This window comes from Oncorhynchus clarkii, chromosome 31 (assembly GCF_045791955.1).
Source record: "Oncorhynchus clarkii lewisi isolate Uvic-CL-2024 chromosome 31, UVic_Ocla_1.0, whole genome shotgun sequence".
NCBI lineage: Eukaryota > Metazoa > Chordata > Actinopteri > Salmoniformes > Salmonidae > Oncorhynchus > Oncorhynchus clarkii.
Window position 1 is genome coordinate 8,777,170 of NC_092177.1, and position 19,806 is coordinate 8,796,975.

Below are 19,806 nucleotides of genomic sequence, written 5' to 3' on the forward strand. Positions count from 1 at the left end.
GCCTTTAAATCTAAAGTAGAACACAAAGCAAATTAATTTAATTAAATAGCATTATTATTATTATTTGTTTATTGTTTATTATTGCTGTTTTTATTTGTAATAGTACTATAATATTATTATAAACTAATAATATTACAATATTCCTGTCTTTTGTTATTTTTCATTAAAATAACTTTCATATTAAATAATTATTTGTTCATTATATCTAAATATTTGAGAAACAAAAATCCTTATAATCAGTAGTGTAAAGTACTTAAGTAAAAGTACCATTTAAGTATTTTTAGGGAGAGGTATCTGTACTTTAATATTTATATTTTTGACTACTTTTACTTTCACTTCACTACATCCCAAAAGAAAATGATGTACTTTTTACTCCATATATTTATTCTGACACCCAGAAGTACTCGTTACATTTCGAATGCTTTGCAGGACAGGAAAACGGTCTAATTCACAGACGTATCAAGAGAACATCCCTGGTCATCCCTACTGCCTCTGATCTGGCGGACTCACTAAACACAGATGCTTCGTTTGTAAATGATGTCTGAGTGTTGGAGTGTGCCCCCTGGCTATCCGTACATTTAAAAAACAAGAAAATCGTTCCGTCTAGTTTGCTTAATAGAAGGTATGTGAAATGATTTATACTTTTACTTTTGATACTTAAGCATATTTTATCAATTACATTTACTTTTGATACCTCAAGCATATTTAATATATTTAAAACAAAATACTTTTAGACTTTTACTCAAGTCGTATTTTACTGGGTGACTTTTACTTGAGTCATTTTCTGTTAAGGTATCAATACTCTTACTCAAATATGACAATTGGTTACTTTTTCCATCACTGCTTATAATTAACTTTCTGAATAATGCAAAACCTAAAACGAATGGGTAGGCAAAAGGGAGAAAATAAATAATTATAGGCCTATTTGTTAGATAAATATTGTTCTTATTTTATATTATTTTATTTGTATAATTGCATAGAGCTCACACATTTAAATCACAATTAATTGACCCTGGTATTGTTATTCAACATATTAGACTATTGATCTCCTAACAACTTTTTGGGAACATACATTATAAGAAAGTGCAATGATTTTGATGTGCATTTTAAATGAATAAAAATAAACAATATATTCTACTTGAATTAAAACATGTTAACGTTCCAAAATTAAACTACTGAAATGTTATAGGTTTAAAAAAAAAGTTGTTTTAAGCTACGGGCGGGCGCAAATCCTGGGTGCAATGTTTTTACGTTTAATTTAATGCATCCAATCTCTGAAATGTACGAATAATGCATAGACATAACTTTTAAAAAAGCAAGAAGACTTAAAATATAAATAGTAAAAGCTATAGTTGGATGTTGAAACGTTTTCATCTCCAAACAAATTTCAGTAGTTTTAATCATTTGCTTTGGTCCTGTTTTTGTTGCTTTACCCTTTTAATACATGATTTGTACCCTGACTAAAATACCATCCCTAACAACATGTTGTTCAGGGATCAATAAGGACAGTTCTTCCATCAGTCAACTCGAGTTCTCATTTCTGATGCCTACAGTCGTTGTAATTTAGTTCGTGTTTCTTTATCAATCATGCAAGGATATGCCCAAACATATGATATTATTGAAAATAACTTTGGTAATATTCATTCAATTTAAGAATTTGTTCCGCTTACCTTGGAACCTGTGACCGAGATATCTGTTTCGAAGAACCCACGGGTAGAAATTCAACGTGTCTCTCTGATGCGGGTTGAAGAAAGGCTGCGATGGAAGCTGGAGGGGATGCAGGGGCAGACCGGAGTTCCCTGTGTGTGTGCCCGGGTCAGGGAACATCATGTCTGGACTGCCGTATAAAGTCCTGCCGGAGTTCTGGAAACAACTCCCAAAGGGCGCCGGGTGAATTGATTCCATGAACCTCAGCGCTGTGGGTCTGATCGGTTCGTCCCCGTTAGTCGAAGAGTTCACGTCTTTCCCAACAAGGGATTCGATGGTAAAACACTTCTTACTATGTTGGTACATGATCAAGAATAGGCTATAGTTGATATATTTCTAATAATATATTCAATGACACAGTTATAAAACAGGTGATGCAGAAGAAAACCTCACAACAGTAGTAGTAGAACAGTTCCCGGGAAATCCATAACTCGCAGTCCCTCACGCGTGCAAATCGTGTTGCCTATATCCGTGGACCTCTGGAAGCGGGTTTCCTGTAGATCCGGTTCACTTCTCCGAACCTTGTCTTCAGTAGGTTATCGACCGGATTTCTCTGCTTTAACCATCTGACAAAAATCAAGTTTCGGTTCTAGATACCACTGCAGCGTCAGATTGATTAATCTGTGATTGTGTTTATGACAGACTGGCTCTTGTCTCAGTCTCATCACTCCTGGAAATAAATGTTGGACTGTGCTGCATTAGGAGCCAGGATCAGTAGGCTAAGCCTTTGACAAAGAGCCTGTCACTCGTCAGACTCAATACCTGCCCTCAACTGTCGCTGACATAGGTGTGGTGGGCATGCGCAGATAGGACCGTGTAAACCTAGCATAACAGCCATTTTGTAAATCTAAATGAGTGGCTTCTGCTTTATTTAAATTTCTTGTGACTAGTTGCCTATCGATATGCGTTTTTTTCAATGTTGCAAAGTGATTTTATATTAAATCAGAAGAAACATAATTTGAAGGATTTTCTTGGTAATTAAAGATTTAGTAATTATAATTTACTTATAACAAGTTTATTATGCCCTATGTCCTCTCGTCATCCCCCAAATGGTCCCTAAAATCTAGGAAATTAGCCTCCTAATAGAAAACAATAGAAAAGGTTTTCACACAAAATGATTCTGGTAATGTTTTCTATAGCCCATAGCTGACAGTGGCACCTGTAGGTTAATTGATCAATTAGATCAGACTAGTCCAAACCTTTAAAGCCACTTCGAACAATTTAAACATGATAATTCTAGGGATTAACTACAAAATATCTCTGGGGTTTACTATGATTAGTTTTTATTTATCAAGGTATCCAAAATCCCTGTGGACTGAAAGTCTTTTAAAGTGAATTCGGGAAAGTATTCAGACCCTTTCTCTTTTACACATTTTGTTATTCTAAAATGGATGAAAAAAATAATCCTCATCTATCTACACACAATACCCCATAATGACATCACAATACCCCATAATGACATCACAATACCCCATAGTGACATCACAATACCCCATAGTGACATCACAATACCCCATAATGACATCACAATACCCCATAGTGACATCACAATACCCCATAATGACATCACAATACCCCATAGTGACATCACAATAACCCATAATGACAAAGCAAAAACAGTTTTTTTATTTTTTAAATACCTTATTTACATAAGTATTTAGACCCTTTGCTATGACACTCAAAATGGAGCTCATGTGCCTCCTGTTTCCATTGATAATCCTTGAGATGTTTCTACAACTTGATTGGAGTCCACCTGTGGTAAATTCAATTGATTGGACATGATTTGCAAAGGCACACACCTGTCTATATAAGTTCCCACGGTTGACAGTGCATGTCAGAGCAAAAACCAAGCCATGAAGTTGAAGGAATTGTCCGTAGAGCTCCGAGATAGGATTGTGTCGAGGCACAGATCTGGGGAAGGGTACCAATACATTTCTACAGCATTGAAGGTCCCCAAGAACACAGTGACCTCCATCATTCTTAAATGGAAGAAGTTTGGAACCACCAAGACTCTTCCTAGAGCCGCCCGGCCAAACTGAGCAATAGGGGGAGAAGGGCCTTGGTCAGGGAGGTGACCAAGAAACCTATGGTCACTCTGACAGAGAGTTCACAGAGTTCCTTTGTGGAGATGGGAGAACCTTCCAGAAGGACAACAATCTTTGCAGCACTCCACCAATCAGGCCTTTATGTTAGAGGGGCCAGACAGAAGCCACTCCTCAGTAAAAGGCCCATGACAGCCCGCTTGGAGTTTTCCAAAAGGCACCTAAACACTCTCAGACCATGAGAAACAAGATGCTCTGGTCTGATGAAACCAATATTGAACTCTTTGCCAAGTGCCAAGTTTCACGTCTGGAGGAAACCTGGCACCATCCCTACGGTGAAGCTTGGTGGTTGCAGCATCATGCTGTGGGGATTTTTTCCAGTGGCAAGGACTGGGAGACTAGTCAGGATCGAGGGAAAGATGAACGAAGCAAAGTACAGAGAGATCCTTGATGAAAACCTGCTCCAGAGCGCTCAGGACCTCAGACTGGGGCAAAGGTTCACCTTTCAACAGGACAACAACTGTAAGCACACAGCCAAGACAACACAGGAGTGGCTTCAGGACAAGTCTCTGAATGTCCTTGAGTGGCCCAGCCAGAGCCCGGACCTGAACCCGATCGAACATCTCTGGAGAGACCTGAAAATAGCTGTGCAGCGATGCTCCCCATCCAACCTGACAGAGATTGAGAGGATCTGCAGAGAAGAATGGCAGAAACTCCCCAAATACAGATGTGTTTTGCTTTGTAATTTAATACATTTTAGAATAAGGATGTAATGTAACAAAATGTGGAAAAAGTCAAGGGGTCTGAATACTTTCCTAATGCACTGTAGATAGGTCTGCAAAATGAAAGTCCTTTATAGAATAGACCTATAGGTCTGCAAAATGAAACTCATTTTGAGAATAGGTCAACTAAAGAGGTATTTTTTTTACTAAGGTCAAAGGTCTGGAAATATTGCTTCTTTATGTTATGTCCAGGGTGCCTTCCCTCCCTCTTTTGGTAGTTACCATCCTAGATGTTGTTGAGGGAGAAGAGGGCGGGGGTGGGGGGGTACCAGTAGATCAGAGACTCAGCCAGTCCCAGGAACCCAGGACAGATGTCAGTCCTTTCAGGGGAGAAATAATCAGGGACGAACCACAAAAGCCCCCCCAGCTTCCATCTTTCATGATCTGCTCCTGTGGAAGCTGATGTGAACCACCAAGGGCCAAAGAGCCCAGTGAGACCCAAAGGAGTTGTCTCCACCCCTCTTGTCCCCTATACCGATCCCATACCGCCCAGTCCCCCTGTATAGAATTAATAGGTTTAACTGGCAGATCTAGCCCCGGAGCCTTTGATTCAGGCGGCCATTAACAACTATTAATTTTGCCTCTGGCAATTAATGATATATTTTGCTGGTCTGAAAAGAGGGATTAGGCAGTTGGAGTTTTTGTAGGCATGCAGGGGAGTAAAGCCGAGTTAAAATGTGATTATTGTCCCCCTACATGGTCAGCCTTGAATCAGCTAACTGGAGTTAAGTCCCTTTTACAAGGAATGAGGTTACTCTATTCAGAAAGGAACAGAAATAGGATGTGCTATAGGAAATGCCTGCCATCTACGTTATTCTATATAGTAAGCTACAAAGGACAGAACTCTGTTGAATGGAACATTCACCGACACTTCAGGTCATTACAGATTACATGTATAGTTTCAGTACATCGAATGAGGAATGGAAACAGTCCCCTTGAATATGCATCTTCGTTTATGATATTAATTCAGTACTTTACTCATAACTTTAAGTACAGCTGTCAAAGGCAAAGTTGGCAGACATAGTTTTGTCATATCATCTGCTGGCTTAATCATTTATTTGAACTTAAATTTAATTTTTGGTGGTAAATGAATGATGTCAAGTGAATTAATTCGTTATCTGGGGGAGCTCAATTGATTTGGTCAATGCCCATGTTGATGGCGCTCTCTAGTGGCTTTTTAAGATAACATTGATGTTACGTTCAAATGAGATCTGGGAAAGAATGGATGATATATATTTTAATTTAAAAAAATACAAGGCCTTGTATTTTTCATAATGACCTATTTGCAAAAAAAATGTTTTCCTTCAATTAAACAATGTGATTTTTAAAATGTACCCCGAATTACTATAACTTTATTATAGTTAAGTATATAATATTGATTAATTTCACGTGTATTATTTTGTAATATCTACATAATGAAAACTTCCATCTACTACCTAATTGCAATTTAACCTTGAAGCATATTTAGGCTCAAATTGGGGGACGTTTTGCGCGCCTATAATTGCTGTCTCTCTCTCAGTGCGGTCTCATTTATTTACTCTCGCGCACAAACACTTCCTGTCTCTGTCAGCTCGAATCCATAAAGGTCAATTAGGGAGAAGAATGTCAGTGTTGGGTCTGACTTTAAGCTTTTACCTCCACACACCTGGCTTCTAGAAACACAATACCTGGTTAAGTGAGGGCCAGTATGCCTGGGGGGACTTCTTTACTCATGGAAAACGAATTAACAGACTGTAGTGGCCCATAATGCATTAGTCGCTCAGTTTGGGGCTATACCTGCAGTCTTGTGTCCATCACACTATTGTCATTCGAGTGTATTAGAATTTAGCGATTAGATCATATATTTACTTATAGCTGTTTGCAGTTTGTTCTTTAATAAATCCACACTTTCTGTTTTGGACACAGCATTTTCTATATGGAAATTATTGTACACCATTTCTCATCTATAGACCAAAGATTTATTAGACAAAAATACAAGCGAATTGCATATCAAGTAGCTAAAAAATATCAGTCAAAACAAACATATAGAGACAGTAATCAGTAGAACAGAAAAAAACAGCAGTATATAAGTAGGAGGCTAGGTCTATATCCTGGGTTCAGTACAGAGGGTTAGGCCTATATCCTTGGGTTCAGTACAGAGGGCTAGGCCTATATCCTGGGTTCAGTACAGAGGGCTAGGCCTATATCCTGGGTTCAGTACAGAGGGCTAGGTCTATATCCTGGGTTCAGTACAGAAAGCAAGGCCTATATCCTGGGTTCAGTACATAGGGCTAGGCCTATATCCTGGGTTCAGTACAGAGGGCTAGGCCTATATCCTGGGTTCAGTACAGAAAGCTAGGCCTATATCCTGGGTTCAGTACAGAAAGCAAGGCCTATATCCTGGGTTCAGTACATAGGGCTAGGCCTATATCCTGGGTTCAGTACAGAGGGCTAGGCCTATATCCTGGGTTCAGTACAGAGGGCTAGGCCTATATCCTTGGGTTCAGTACAGAGGGCTAGGCCTATATCCTGGGTTCAGTACATAGGGCTAGGCCTATATCCTGGGTTCAGTACAGAGGGCTAGGCCTATATCCTGGGTTCAGTACATAGGGCTAGGCCTATATCCTGGGTTCAGTACAGAAAGCTAGGCCTATATCCTGGGTTCAGTACAGAGGGCTAGGCCTATATCCTGGGTTCAGTACATGGATAAATGCATAAACTGAAAAGAAACACAATAAAACAAGTCTGTGTGAAAAGGAAGAGATGAAAAAAACGAAATCACGAAAGAGAAATATAAAATACATGACAGAAATGACAGCCTAGTTGATAGCTGATTGACGAGCTGAAGCATCCCATGCCAGGCCACACAGTGGTAAAATATAGACAAGTCTCTCTTGTTTGACAATAATTCAAGAATCATCGTGAATGTGTGTGATGGCCTCAAGGCATTTAGTAATATAACTTTAAATAAAAAATACACCCATGACTCGTCATTGTCCACGGAAATCAACTCATCCGTCTCCTTGCTCGGTGTTTCACCGTGAGCGTGGCTCTCCGGTACACCGGCAATGTCCCAATGGGCCTTCCTCCACCGCGTTCTCCTGTTCTGGAACCAGACTTTGACCTGTGTCTTGTGTCTGGGTCAGTCTCAGCGCTGAGGCCAGAAGCATCTTCTCAGTCCCTGTCATGTACCGCTGCTTACTGCACACTTCTTCTAGTTTGGTCAGCTGGTCGTCGGTGTAGCTGGTACGGATTCTCCTGCCAGATCTCCGCACGAAGGTTCCCCTGGAAAGCCTGCCCGGTTGCCCTGCAGAGAAAACAAACATTAATTTCCAAACAATATTCTTCCTTACACATTATCCAACATGGCCTGCATTATCACAATGACACCTATTCCATTTTCCATTTGTAATTAAGAAGAGTCAGATCATCAGTTTTACAAGACAATGCAATTCGAGACCTATCATATAGGCTAATATCCCTTGGGCCAAAACAATCAAAGTCGGAAACATTGAGGACATAAATTGATCTCACCGTTATACAGACCTTGAGTATAACCACTTAGATGCTGGTAGTAAACTGTGTGAAGTGAATTTGTGTCTCCAATATGCGACCAAGTCAGCATCGCCGGATGGTGCCTTGCGCCTCCGCCTGGTTGCTGGTTGTTCATGGCTTGTTGTGCAGCTGCTTCCCCGGAAGGACCCACGGAAAGGATAACTTCAACACTGAAGGAGCACGCTTTATTTGTCTTTGTCGTTAATAGAACCTTGTTTGGTAACCCTGAGATGTCCGTTACTCCACCACAAATAGGAAAGTATGATGGTAAGGAGAAAGTTGAAGGAACTCGCGCTCAGGCTTCCTCTCGTCATGCTGCGCCGATGAGTGTGGCTCAATGTGGCTCCTTCTCCAGGCGGGAGGCGAGGACTTTATACCCCGCCTCAAAAGATAGAGCACAGGGCCTGAACGGTGTTGTCAAAAACTACTTTGAGGAGATTAGTGTAAAGCTGTCGTGATGGGGCGGTGTTCTGGTCGACCAAGAGCCGATGGATCAATTATGACCTGACAAAGACTTCAGACAGGGGCTTTGCATGCGGGGCTGAAGTGACAAATCACCACAAAAGTAATCATTATTGAGTGTTGTCATGTGTTGCTGCCATGCTATGTTGTTGTCTTTAGGTCTCTCTTTATATAATGTTGTGGTGTCTCTCTTGTTCTGATGTGTGTTTTGTCCTATATTTTTTAATTTAATTTTTAATCCCAGCCCATGTTCCCGCAGGAGGCTTTTTGCCTTTTGGTAGACCGTAATTGTAAATAAGAATTTGTTCTTAACTGACTTGCCTAGTTAAATAAAGGTTCAATATAAAATAGTCATGAGGCAGAAATAGGCATAACTTCTACAGTCTTGAGCAGACTTTAAATGCATAACAAGTTATGCCCGATTTTTATAAACGTATGTCATATGCTAAATTACAGACACAGTATATTGTAGACTTCTTGGTAGTGGTACAAGTATCTGTTTTTACATTTCTAGTGGATTCAAAATTAGGCTTGTCTATAACCAGTGAGACAATGCAGGGTTGACTTCAAGAGTGTGTGAAAGTACTCATTACTGTCTGTTTACAGGATCAGTAAGATTAAAGTCACACCTGGAATGACAGGCTACTAACACACCTTAATTTACACTCTCAAATCAGAGAGTACCATCAGTTAACTATCGCTAATATGCATTTATTGAGTAGATAAACTGCAACATGTGCTGTATCTCTCTCTCTCCCCCCCCCCCCCCCCCCCCCAATTATAGTGAGGGATGTCAACATAACAAAGCTCAGGTACAACGGTCTTCTGTCAGACAGAACTTCAAACAGATCAAATGGATGTTAAGTATTGAAAATACAATACAGATGTGTTCATTCATATTATGTACAATGAAGAACTTTATACATGAGGGGGAAAAAAGGACAATGCATGCTTTCCCCATGTTTTTGAGTCATAACTTAACACAACATACTGACTATTGTACAAATACATTTACGGTACCATTGACTTGTCTAGTCATTCAAAAATACATTACAGCAGTATGATATATGGCCAAACTGTTGTAAACACACCTTAATTTACCCCCAAAATACCTTCATAATGTCTAGTCGGTCTCCGATAACCTTCTAAAGCACGGCTGTAAACCTTAACTGTTTGACCATCACCAACAAAGTCAAAATGGCCCCCTGAAACCCAACTCACTACCAGTTGAGCACGTGGCGGGTTACAATGGATACCGGATGAGAATTACAACGCTGCGGATCATGGAAATGGAATGCCAACGTCAGAAAGAAAACCCTTTCATAGTGACTCTGATGATAATATATTAAGCCAGACATTATTGCAGACTTCAGCTGAAGGACAGAGGGATTCCGGAAAAGTGCAAATGGTCCATCTGGATCACACCCAGCAGTGTTGGTCCATCTGGATCACACCCAGCAGTGTTGGTCCATCTGGATCACACCCAGCAGTGTTGGTCCATCTGGATCACACCCAGCAGTGTTGGTCCATCTGGATCACACCCAGCAGTGTTGGTCCATCTGGATCACATCCAGCAGTGTTGGTCCATCTGGATCACACCCAGCAGTGTTGGTCCACCTGGATCACACCCAGCAGTGTTGGTCCACCTGGATCACACCCAGCAGTGTTGGTCCACCTGGATCACACCCAGCAGTGTTGGTCCACCTGGATCACACCCAGCAGTGTTGGTCCACCTGGATAACACCCAGCAGTGTTGGTCCACCTGGATCACACCCAGCAGTGTTGGTCCATCTGGATCACACCCAGCAGTGTTGGTCCATCTGGATCACACCCAGCAGTGTTGGTCCATCTGGATCACACCCAGCAGTGTTGGTCCATCTGGATCACACCCAGCAGTGTTGGTCCATCTGGATCACACCCAGCAGTGTTGGTCCATCTGGATCACACTCAGCAGTGTTGGTCCATCTGGATCACACTCAGCAGTGTTGGTCCATCTGGATCACACCCAGCAGAAAACCATCCCTACATCCTACTGCTGGCTGGCCTCTGAAGCTCAGCAGTGTTGGTCCAGTCCAGATGCTGCTGGAAGTGGTGTTGGAGGGCCAGTAGGAGGCACCCCTTTCCTCTGGTCTAAATAAATATCCCAATGCCCCCAGGGCAGTGATTGAGGACATTGCTTGTGTAAGGTGCCGTCTTTCAGATGGGATGTTAAACGGGTGTTCTGACTCTCTGTGGTCACTAAAGATCCCATGACACTTATAACAAGAATATGGGTGTTAACCCCGATGTCCTGGCTAAATTCCCAATCTGGCCCTTATACCATCATGGTCACCTAATCATTCCCAGCTTCCAATTGGCTCATTCATCCCCCCTCCTGTAACTATTCCCCAGGTCGTTGCTGTAAATGAGAATGTGTTCTCAGTCAACTTACCAAGTAAAATAAGGGTAAAAATAAATAAATAAACAACAAACAAACAGATACAAGGGCCATTGCTTATTATTTCAGAACACCTTTCCTTTCATGTATCGTCAATATTGGCAAAGTGTCTAGTTCAAAGCCCCTGAAGTTAGGCCTGCATGAGATCCAGTCACTCACGGATCCAGTCACTCACGGATCCAGTCACTCACGGATCCAGTCACTCACGGATCCAGTCACTCACGGATCCAGTCACTCACGGATCCAGTCACTCACGGATCCAGTCACTCACAGTTCTGAATGCAAGTTAGACATACAGTTCTAAAGGATGACATCACATAGCTAGTTCAATATAAATACATTCCATCTCTCCAATGCGGGAAGGTGTTGCTGGGGTCAAAGGCCAAAGCCTCTTCTCTGGGTCAGCCAAAAGATGTCTTCTGATGCGTTTTTTTTTTAGAAAAAAATAAAATAATAATCTACTTTTTTTTTTTTTATCCATGTCTTCCAGACACTTCAAGCAGGGGAAACATCACCCCTCTGTAGCACCAGGGTCACATTCATTAGGGCACACAAAAACAAGTGTTTCTTATTGGAGAAGCTCAGGTAGTCCCACCCTGTTTTATTCCGTTTGGTGGATAATGAACATAACCCAGGTGAGAGGCAGCATGGGTCTATCATTGGGGTCCTATTAGTTCAGCAGACACCAGGGAGTCTTGTCTGTGTCACACTCCAGTTTGGTGTTGAGGACAGTGACAGGGGCTCCACTAATAGTCAGCTCCTGTCTCGACTCCACCTTGTACTGCAAGTTAGTCAACCCGCCCTCAGGGTCAACCTTGAATTGTTCCTTCCAAATAACGAGGAGAGAGAACCATAATGTCAGTAGTGTGATTAGAAATACAACCAAAGAGATCAATTCAGTATCTGTCTATCTGAGAATGCAATACATAGCAATACAACACGTAGGTAGGAGGTTCCCAGTGAATGCATCTCTACCTGTTTCTGTGCAGCCATTCTCTTCTGGTCTCTCTTCCTCCAGGCAGGGTCATGGATGTGGCGAAAGGTTTTATACCCTGTTTTTATCCCACTGGGCCTGAAGAGCTGGCAAACAGAAAATGACAGATTGATTATATTATTCCTTGTATTTAGAGACGTGGCAACAGTTTTTTTTTTACTGGTCTACATGCAAACGTACTCTGTAGTTTTCCTAATGTGTAGGTAGAGGAGTCAGATACTGATGCTTATCAGTCATTGGCTTGACATTCTTTTGGAGTAATTTTATGGATTAGCCAGCGATCTCTGTCTCTTTGTGACACGTAAAGGACAGTCCTGGTTTACCTGTAATCCAGCAGTTCTTAGTCTCCTGTAGAATTCATCGTCTTCTCTCCCCCATCCCCAGAACCGGTTGGACATGCCGTTGCACTTCAGGAACACAGAACACGACACAGCTAAAACAACACACCGCCACCCTGTACAATCATTATTATCTACCCTGATGACGAGTCACTTTACCCTGCCTTCATGTACATATCTACCTCAAATACCTTATTATTATCTATCCTGATGCCTAGTCACTTTACCCTGCCTTCATGTACATATCTACCTCAAATACCTTATTATTATCTATCCGGATGCCTAGTCACTTTACCCTGCCTTCATGTACATATCTACCTCAAATACCTTATTATCTATCCTGATGCCTAGTCACTTTACCCTGCCTTCATGTACATATCTACCTCAAATACCCTGCACATTTATCTGGTGCTGGTACTTCCTGTATACAGCTCCACATTGATCTGGTCCTGGTACTTCCTGTATATAACTCCACATTGATCTGGTACTGGTACTTCCTGTATATAACTCCACATTGATCTGGTACTGGTACTTCCTGTATATAACTCCACATTGATCTGGTACTGGTACTTCCTGTATATAGCTCTATTCTTGTGTATTTTATTTTATTTCTCATGTGTTACTATTTTAAACTCTGCATTGTTGGGAAAGGTCTGTAAGCTTTTCACTGTAAAGTCTACACCTGTTGTATTTGGTGCATGTGATGAATATAATTTTATTAGAATATGTGTATGGGTAAATAATGAATTGAATGTACTAGAGCTCTGAAATGCTGTCTATTATTACTGATAATGAATGATTATCTTAACAATGGGCTAACCTACCATGTGATAATGACTGATAAACAAACAATAGGCCATGTGATAATGACTGATTAACAAACAACAGGCTAACCTACCATGTGATAATGCTGTTTGGTGAGCAGCAGGATTCCTCCCACGTATGTCTTGTAGTGATACAGGGGGTGCAGCTCTGGTGAGGCCACGTGGAACGGGCCCTCCTCTGGGAAACCATAGTCCAGAGCTTCATTCAGAGGTAACAAGTCCACATCATGCATGGCGATGTAATCAGTGTCGTTACCACTCTCCGTGTAACCAACGTTAATGAGAGAGGCTCTGTTGAACCTGCGGTGAGATATGGGTGGAACTCATTATTTACTACCAGGAGGAGTCAATATTTCATTGGTAATGTGCAAATCAACGAGGCACACATCCAGACTATAGTTCCCCTGTGTCAATCAGAATTCATCAACAACCACTGGACTAAAATAGAATAGAAAATATTGTGGCCTTCAGATTAGACAGTAACAGCACTTCTGTTGTAGGCCTAATGACTAATGAGGCAACATAACGTCTTCCATCACTTACCGATAGTGATCCATCTGGTTAATTACAAAGATCTTATGCAGTATTTTCTTGTTGTTCAAGAAGGTGTGCATGAAGGGGACAAACACCAGCAGCTCCTCAAACCTCTCCCTGAAAGGTATCAGGAGGGCCAGCTTGTGAGGACCCCAGGAAGGGTCGTCCGCAGCGGATGCCTGTCTCTCCAGCGGACAAGGCTGATGGGGGATGCGTCCGTCATCCAGTACAACCCGGCTCATGTCTCCTGTACAGCTGAGTTGGAGCCATAGGAGGGAGACCAGTACCAGCACCACACACAGACCAAATAGTTTGTAGACTGTGCATTTCCCAGACCAGAATCTGAAAGTAATAGCAAGTCTCATTCAGCAATGTAGTGCAGTCAATCTATGGTATGTTACACACCTGAACCACAAACTGACCAAGTGAGAGGTTTAGTGGCGTTAACTCAGCTAGGCATAAGTATTGTACACTAAACGCTTACACAACCAAACCCACACACACTGTATGCAATGTCTACGTCTAGATTGTAAGGAATGGCTGGTTTAAAATACTATCACACAATTTTACCAGAAATCAAACTAAAAATCAACCCACAAACATTATTTCACACAACAAAATCTGAGAGCAACACACTTCTATTGTCCTCATCTACTCACTGATAACACTCTTCTATTGTCCTCATCTACTCACTGATAACACTCTTCTATTGTAGTCAACTACACTCCTCTGGATGAGGTACTTTTAGTGTCTCGTTTCTTTGAGGTTGAACAATACTAAGAAATATTTCAACCATCTTAAACATCTGACTGCAATCAATTTACACCAGCTGCATTCGTTTTTAAAGAGATAGGCAAGTGTACCAATGTAATAGCCAGAGATTTAGGCTTTAGTGTACCTACAGTAACGTTATTAGTGTATTGGTATGATTCACAAGCTAGTAGATAAAAATGAAACATTTACTAGCTTGCGGTTCTAACTATCGGAACTCATCTAGACTAATCCTAGGATAGGGTCATTGTGAACATCAGGGCTACCGTTATGTTTTACCTTCGGTCTTCTTTGAAATAGAGGACTGGTTTCCTTCTTGATGAATACATCATTTTCGAGGTTGCAAATGACAACAGCTTCAAGATTTAACAGAAAAATCCAGTTATGCTATTCCCCAGATTCTGACAGTAGCTCCTCATAAAACAGAGAATGTCGTCGTGATTCTACAATCGAACATCTTCATTATTCCTGGCTCTCTCCTTTGCAGTCTGATTATTTTGCTGTCCAACTGGTGTTCTTGTCATATTCTTCCTCGAAATATCACATTACGCCTTTGGTTACTGAAAGTTAAATGCCGTGCCAATGTTCTTATTACATTGGCAAAGCTTTGGCTTGACGCTGGCTAATAACAGAGCAACATTGCTGCTCGCTGATAGCTACCTAGCAGGGGTGTAATCATTAGTCCAAACAGTTGCAGAACGTTTAGCAACTAAAACGAGAGTTTCTATTGGACAAATTAAGGTTGGTCCCGCCTCGTTTCATTCTGTTTAAGAAACGTTTTACAACAGAATCGGCGTAATGACGACGCCCCGGGTGTACACGTTGCAACATAGCAGAGCAAGGAAATGTTGTTCCTATCCATGTCCTACTGCACAATGAGACAAAGATTGTTCTGTGGTGAGACACGTGGATTTCGGGAAACAAAAAAGTCTAGCAACAAACTATACAAATATAATTTGTTTCAATAATTAACTGTGTTTCACACACTACCATACGAAAGTTACATTGAAATAATTAGTTATTTCGCTAAAGAGCTTCTACACAAGAAAATATCAACACCTGAATTTATAAGGTCCGCCTATGATATTGCTCCGGGGGAAACACGTTATAAAGACAACGTTCCTATGCATTTGCGGAACTATAGAACGCATTCCCTATGGATGGACCCACCTCTGATCTAATATTTTTGTTGGGCAAAGTGTCGGTGGAAAACAATAATTCAGGATGGCTAGCCATTGGTGACAACTTTATTTTTTAGTGCGCAAATTTAATCAAGTTTTCACATTTACATAATCTAAAATTAAAATCCCCCCCACCCAAAACAAACCAGTACCAACTGATTCAAATCATACTCGAAATCTCTGATACTGTATCTAACCATATAAATGCAAAAAACCCACCAATGATGCAATAATTCAACAAGGAACAGTTTGGGGAATTATTAAGGACAAACAAAAAACAGATTAATTGAACAAAAATATTTTCTGCTGAAAAGATCCAGTGTAGTTCAAATTGTTTTGAGTGACGAGAAGCAATGACTGCTTTCTGGCTAAGTACTTTTCAAGTGTACAATGGATGTTTACACACAAATCAACTCCTTGTACATGATGAGAACTGGAGCAAACCTGTTAACCTGGACAACAATTCTTTATTTAATCAAATTGAATTAAATCAGTGTCTTCAAAACTCTACCTGAGTATTTGCAGAAAGGAAATGGACAAACCAAAACCTCTCTAGGTTCACTTAGATATGCAGTACAGATGAAAAAACAACCAATGTTCACTTGACCACTATCAAGCCAGTCGATTGTGATAAGGGAACATATTTGGCAGTGTATTCAGCAAGTTAGGGAAAAACGGTGTGAACTGCTTTCGTACTTCAGCAAATGCATAGCTAGTATGTCAAAGTTTTCCATGAAACTACCGTATTAACATCAGACACTCTGGCACCAACCTTTAACCAAAGCGTTATGTCTCTTATCTCACTTTCCAACTTCATAAATAAAACAGACAGAGCCCATATTCAGAAAGCATCAGAGTACAAGTGCTGATCTAGGATCGGTTTCTCCTTTTAAATCAACATGAATAACAAGGGATAACAGATACTAGATCAGCAGATCTACTCAGAGGTGCTTTGCGAAAACAGATACCGGTTAACAAGAGAAAGTTCCCAAGTTTCATATTCTGCATATCCCAAGTGCATATTCTAGATGTCTTTCTGTTTCTAAACACACAGACCACGACCAACAATTAAATACATCAGGGGTTGAAACGTACATTCATTTGATGCTAAATAAAAACGTAAAGATTAATAAGTTTCATAAATCAAGTCACCATTTCTGTTGTAGGGCTCTAAACCAAAATAGGTGCCCTTTCTCTCAGCCAGTAACAAAACCCCCATTACAATGCATGTAGAGTGAGAACAATGTCTAATCAGTTTGAAAACACACCTGTTATGCTGAGAAGAGATGCGGCCTGGAATATGACCGACAGGCATTCTAGTCACAAACAGTGCTACAGAAATATCTTATGGGATGTTGGGGGGGGGAAGGCTTATGAAGTGAAAAAATACATTAGCTGTTTTAACAATGTTTGATATTATCAGTCCAATGTTTGATATCATCAATAGTACAAAATCATGTTTGATATCGATAGTACAATATCATTTTTTCCCCAGCCAAATGTAAAACATAGAGCATACAGTGGAGGATCATAAATAAAAAACAATTGCAAACAGTGTTCTTACAGAAACAGCGATGGGGAATATCAAAGTCACAAAAGGGTCTTAAAAATCCAAAAGCAGAGCCCCTTCAAAATAAAGAGTAACTGGGTTTTCACTGATAGAACGGTAACCTCACCCATCTGTACACATACTTCTGGGAGATATCACACATTCTCACTAATGTTTAAGTACTGCATTCAGACCAGGGTTGTGTTCAATACACATATCAATTCAGGAAGTTCTTTCAAATTGAATTGATTCATGAAAAATGCCTCAGAAAACAATGGGGGAATTTTCAATTCAAGAATAGTGTGTAAGTTAACTTCCCGAATTTACTGATTTGATCCCCAATCCGGACTCAGAAACGACAATATGAGAGTGCATGTTTACACTAATTTCTTGGCCTCAAAGAAACTTTTGAGGTGTCTCATCTGCCAGAAGCCAATGGCCACCAGGATCAATGTCTGAACGATGGACCACCACAGAACCCTCTGGTTGGTGCTCTCACTGGTCTGCCTGAAGCGCTCCTCGCGGTACTGAAAAAGACAGCAATTATAAATAGAAATAGCAGCACACGAGCCAAGGCAATGAATTTCCTGAATCTACTCACTAGTAGATCTGACAGGATTGGATAAGTGGAAGCAATATGGCGATATTTCAACCTAGCCATTCAGAAGAAGGTGTAAGGTGTTACTCACATGCTTTTATATATATATATATATATATATATATATCCAATCCCCTCAGATTTACAGGAGTGGCTAGAGTATGGGGGCTAGAGGTCGATTTGCAATTTAGCAAATGTCTTAAGTTTGCCTCGAACAGACATTTCATTATATTTGAAGGAGAAAACATCGCACCAAATGGCGGTCTGCTGATCGTCTCGCTTTCATTGCGCTCTGTGTGTTTTAGGGACCATCCGCCAGTACGTGTCTGACATTATTTTAGCATTTTTCTACATCTAGACTTGATTAGCGAATTATAGCTGGCCCTCTGTTCAGAGGTGCTAAGTAGTCTCGGCCGGTAAACACTACCGGCATGTCCAGGGCTTTACTCAGCAGGACAGCTGATGTACTCACCCTCTGATAGTTCTGCTCCTTCTGGATCTGGTCCACCTGCTCCACCAGCTGTCTCACTCTCAGCTGCAGCTCTGTCAGCTTGTCATTGGCTGCAATCTCTGCATAGTTATTGGTGTGCTCTCCCACTTGGATGTCCAGGTGAACTCTCTGAGGAAAAAAAGGGTGGTTCACAGCAATTGAGAGGAGAATCAAAATGGGTATTTACTTTTTTACCCGCTACTCTTACACCCCCTGCATCCTGCCATTAACTGTTCTTATTGACCCACAATTCATATGCCTTTTGTGGGTGCAATAGCCTTCCCCCACATTTGTCACACTAATGTACTTACAAGCATTCCTCCAGCGAAGAGGGCAAACTTGGAAGAGTTGGAGTGAAGGCAGATCCGATGTTCTCCTGGGGTGTGAGAGGTGAAGGTGAATCTTCCCTCTGAGCCGTACTGACGAGACAGGATCACCTAGAGTCCAGACAGGAAACACACAGAAAGAACAACTTTTTCAGTATCATCACTATTCAATTCAATGCGGTATGGGTCATTATTGTTCTCACAAGTCTCTCTCTCAGAGAATACCATATGAAGTGGATGACTAGTTGCAAAGTGTAGTATCCTACCTTCTCATCAGGGTCTTTCACCTCAACAAACATCCCCAGACCCTGTGTGGCAGGTAGGTACTCTTCTTTCTGCTTGTCGTACAATTGTGTACGATAGTTTCCTAAAAAAAAGAGAAAATAGAATTGTTTACACATGCCAGCCAATGATTGCTTCTACCGGTCCAATCCTTACAAGTGCCTAGTTAGGAAGTAAACTATTAGGGCCAGGGGTTGATTCTGGGCAAGACCTACAGTATGTTAAACAGTATATGGATGGTAAGACAGTAAAATATGTAGTTACATGTTTTATTTATTAAAGTATCAAAAGCATGAGTAACCTATTTCCAATATTACAGTTCTAGCTAGGGGAGGACATCAACGACAGGTGTCTGCTTGTTTTTGTTAGGTATTACTGTATCGTTGTAGCTAGAAACATACGATTTTCGCTCTACACGCGATAATTTCTACAAATATGTGTAATTACGCAACCAATTAACTTTATTTGAATAGCTAACGTTAGCTAGCTGGTTAGCCTGCTCGTGAATATGAGTAGCTAGCTAGCCAAGTCTGCCAACTGAAAAGTAAGTTCACTGCCCCCTCTAGAGTTTAATGTTGGCTGGCTAGATAACTAACTAGATTGCTGGCTAAATGTTAACTCGAATTCGGAAGCTAGTTTGACGAATTAGCAAACTAGCTCGCTAGCTGTTAGCTGACTTCCCAAGGCTAAATAGCATAGCAATCCCAATGGCCACAAGACACTGACCGATGATCATCGTTTCATCCGGAATTTCCTCTATGAAGCATTTCTTCTCAGTCTCCCCGATGTGAAAGTACAGCGAGGAAACAAAGGTGTAATAAACGTTCAAAAGCAAAACTGACAACACACAAGACCGCATTTTGACTGCCACCATCTTCCAGCCGGTTACAGAGGACGGATGTTGTGATTCGAGTCTGCGCAGACATCAATGCCACGTAAACTATCGCTTACCATC

General features: G+C 41.0%; 3 protein-coding genes across 4 annotated transcripts in view; all 3 read right to left on the reverse strand.

Moving 5' to 3' along the window:
* Positions 1 to 2,013, reverse strand: part of LOC139391028 (homeobox protein EMX1-like) — a 15,674-nt gene extending 13,661 nt beyond the window's left edge. Inside the window, exon 1 of the mRNA XM_071138501.1 lies at positions 1,671 to 2,013. Within this exon, the coding sequence (XP_070994602.1) occupies positions 1,671 to 2,013 (343 nt within the window). The remainder of the gene's footprint in view (positions 1 to 1,670) is intronic.
* Positions 2,014 to 9,217: 7,204 nt separating this feature from the next.
* LOC139391149 (beta-1,4-galactosyltransferase 7-like) lies at positions 9,218 to 15,517 on the reverse strand. 2 transcript variants are annotated; one of them, XM_071138709.1, is made up of 7 exons: positions 14,705 to 15,517; positions 13,664 to 13,996; positions 13,195 to 13,420; positions 12,282 to 12,365; positions 11,940 to 12,044; positions 10,290 to 11,790; positions 9,218 to 10,057 (listed from the first exon to the last, which is right to left on the reverse strand). In XM_071138709.1, exons 1-6 carry the CDS (start codon positions 14,755 to 14,757, stop codon positions 11,635 to 11,637), a joined length of 957 nt encoding a protein of 318 aa, XP_070994810.1. In that variant the 5' UTR covers positions 14,758 to 15,517; the 3' UTR covers positions 9,218 to 10,057; positions 10,290 to 11,634. The 2 variants fall into 2 exon arrangements, with proteins under 2 accessions (XP_070994810.1, XP_070994809.1); XM_071138708.1 differs by having other exon boundaries at positions 9,223 to 10,231.
* Positions 15,518 to 15,658: 141 nt separating this feature from the next.
* On the reverse strand, positions 15,659 to 19,762 carry LOC139391073 (transmembrane emp24 domain-containing protein 9-like). Its single transcript, XM_071138572.1, has 5 exons — positions 19,578 to 19,762; positions 18,836 to 18,936; positions 18,555 to 18,680; positions 18,226 to 18,372; positions 15,659 to 17,682 (listed from the first exon to the last, which is right to left on the reverse strand). The coding sequence occupies exons 1-5, from the start codon at positions 19,723 to 19,725 to the stop codon at positions 17,533 to 17,535; spliced, it is 672 nt and encodes a 223-aa protein (XP_070994673.1). The 5' UTR covers positions 19,726 to 19,762; the 3' UTR covers positions 15,659 to 17,532.
* Between the last annotated feature and the right edge of the window lie 44 nt (positions 19,763 to 19,806).

What these genes read in the sequence shown, in the direction of transcription:
- LOC139391149 (XM_071138709.1), bottom strand. Translation starts at nt 14,757, where the DNA reads ATGATGTATTCATCAAGAAGGAAACCAGTCCTCTATTTCAAAGAAGAC. An exon ending in TATTTCAAAGAAGACCGAAG is followed by an intron (nt 13,997 to 14,704) that starts GTAAAACATAAC and finishes TATTACTTTCAG; the next exon opens with ATTCTGGTCTGGGAAATGCA. An exon ending in GAATGGCTGCACAGAAACAG is followed by an intron (nt 11,791 to 11,939) that starts GTAGAGATGCAT and finishes GTTATTTGGAAG; the next exon opens with GAACAATTCAAGGTTGACCC.
- LOC139391073 (XM_071138572.1), bottom strand. Translation starts at nt 19,725, where the DNA reads ATGGTGGCAGTCAAAATGCGGTCTTGTGTGTTGTCAGTTTTGCTTTTG. An exon ending in TCTTCGCTGGAGGAATGCTT is followed by an intron (nt 18,373 to 18,554) that starts GTAAGTACATTA and finishes TTTTTTCCTCAG; the next exon opens with AGAGTTCACCTGGACATCCA. An exon ending in AGGAGCAGAACTATCAGAGG is followed by an intron (nt 17,683 to 18,225) that starts GTGAGTACATCA and finishes TGTCTTTTTCAG; the next exon opens with TACCGCGAGGAGCGCTTCAG.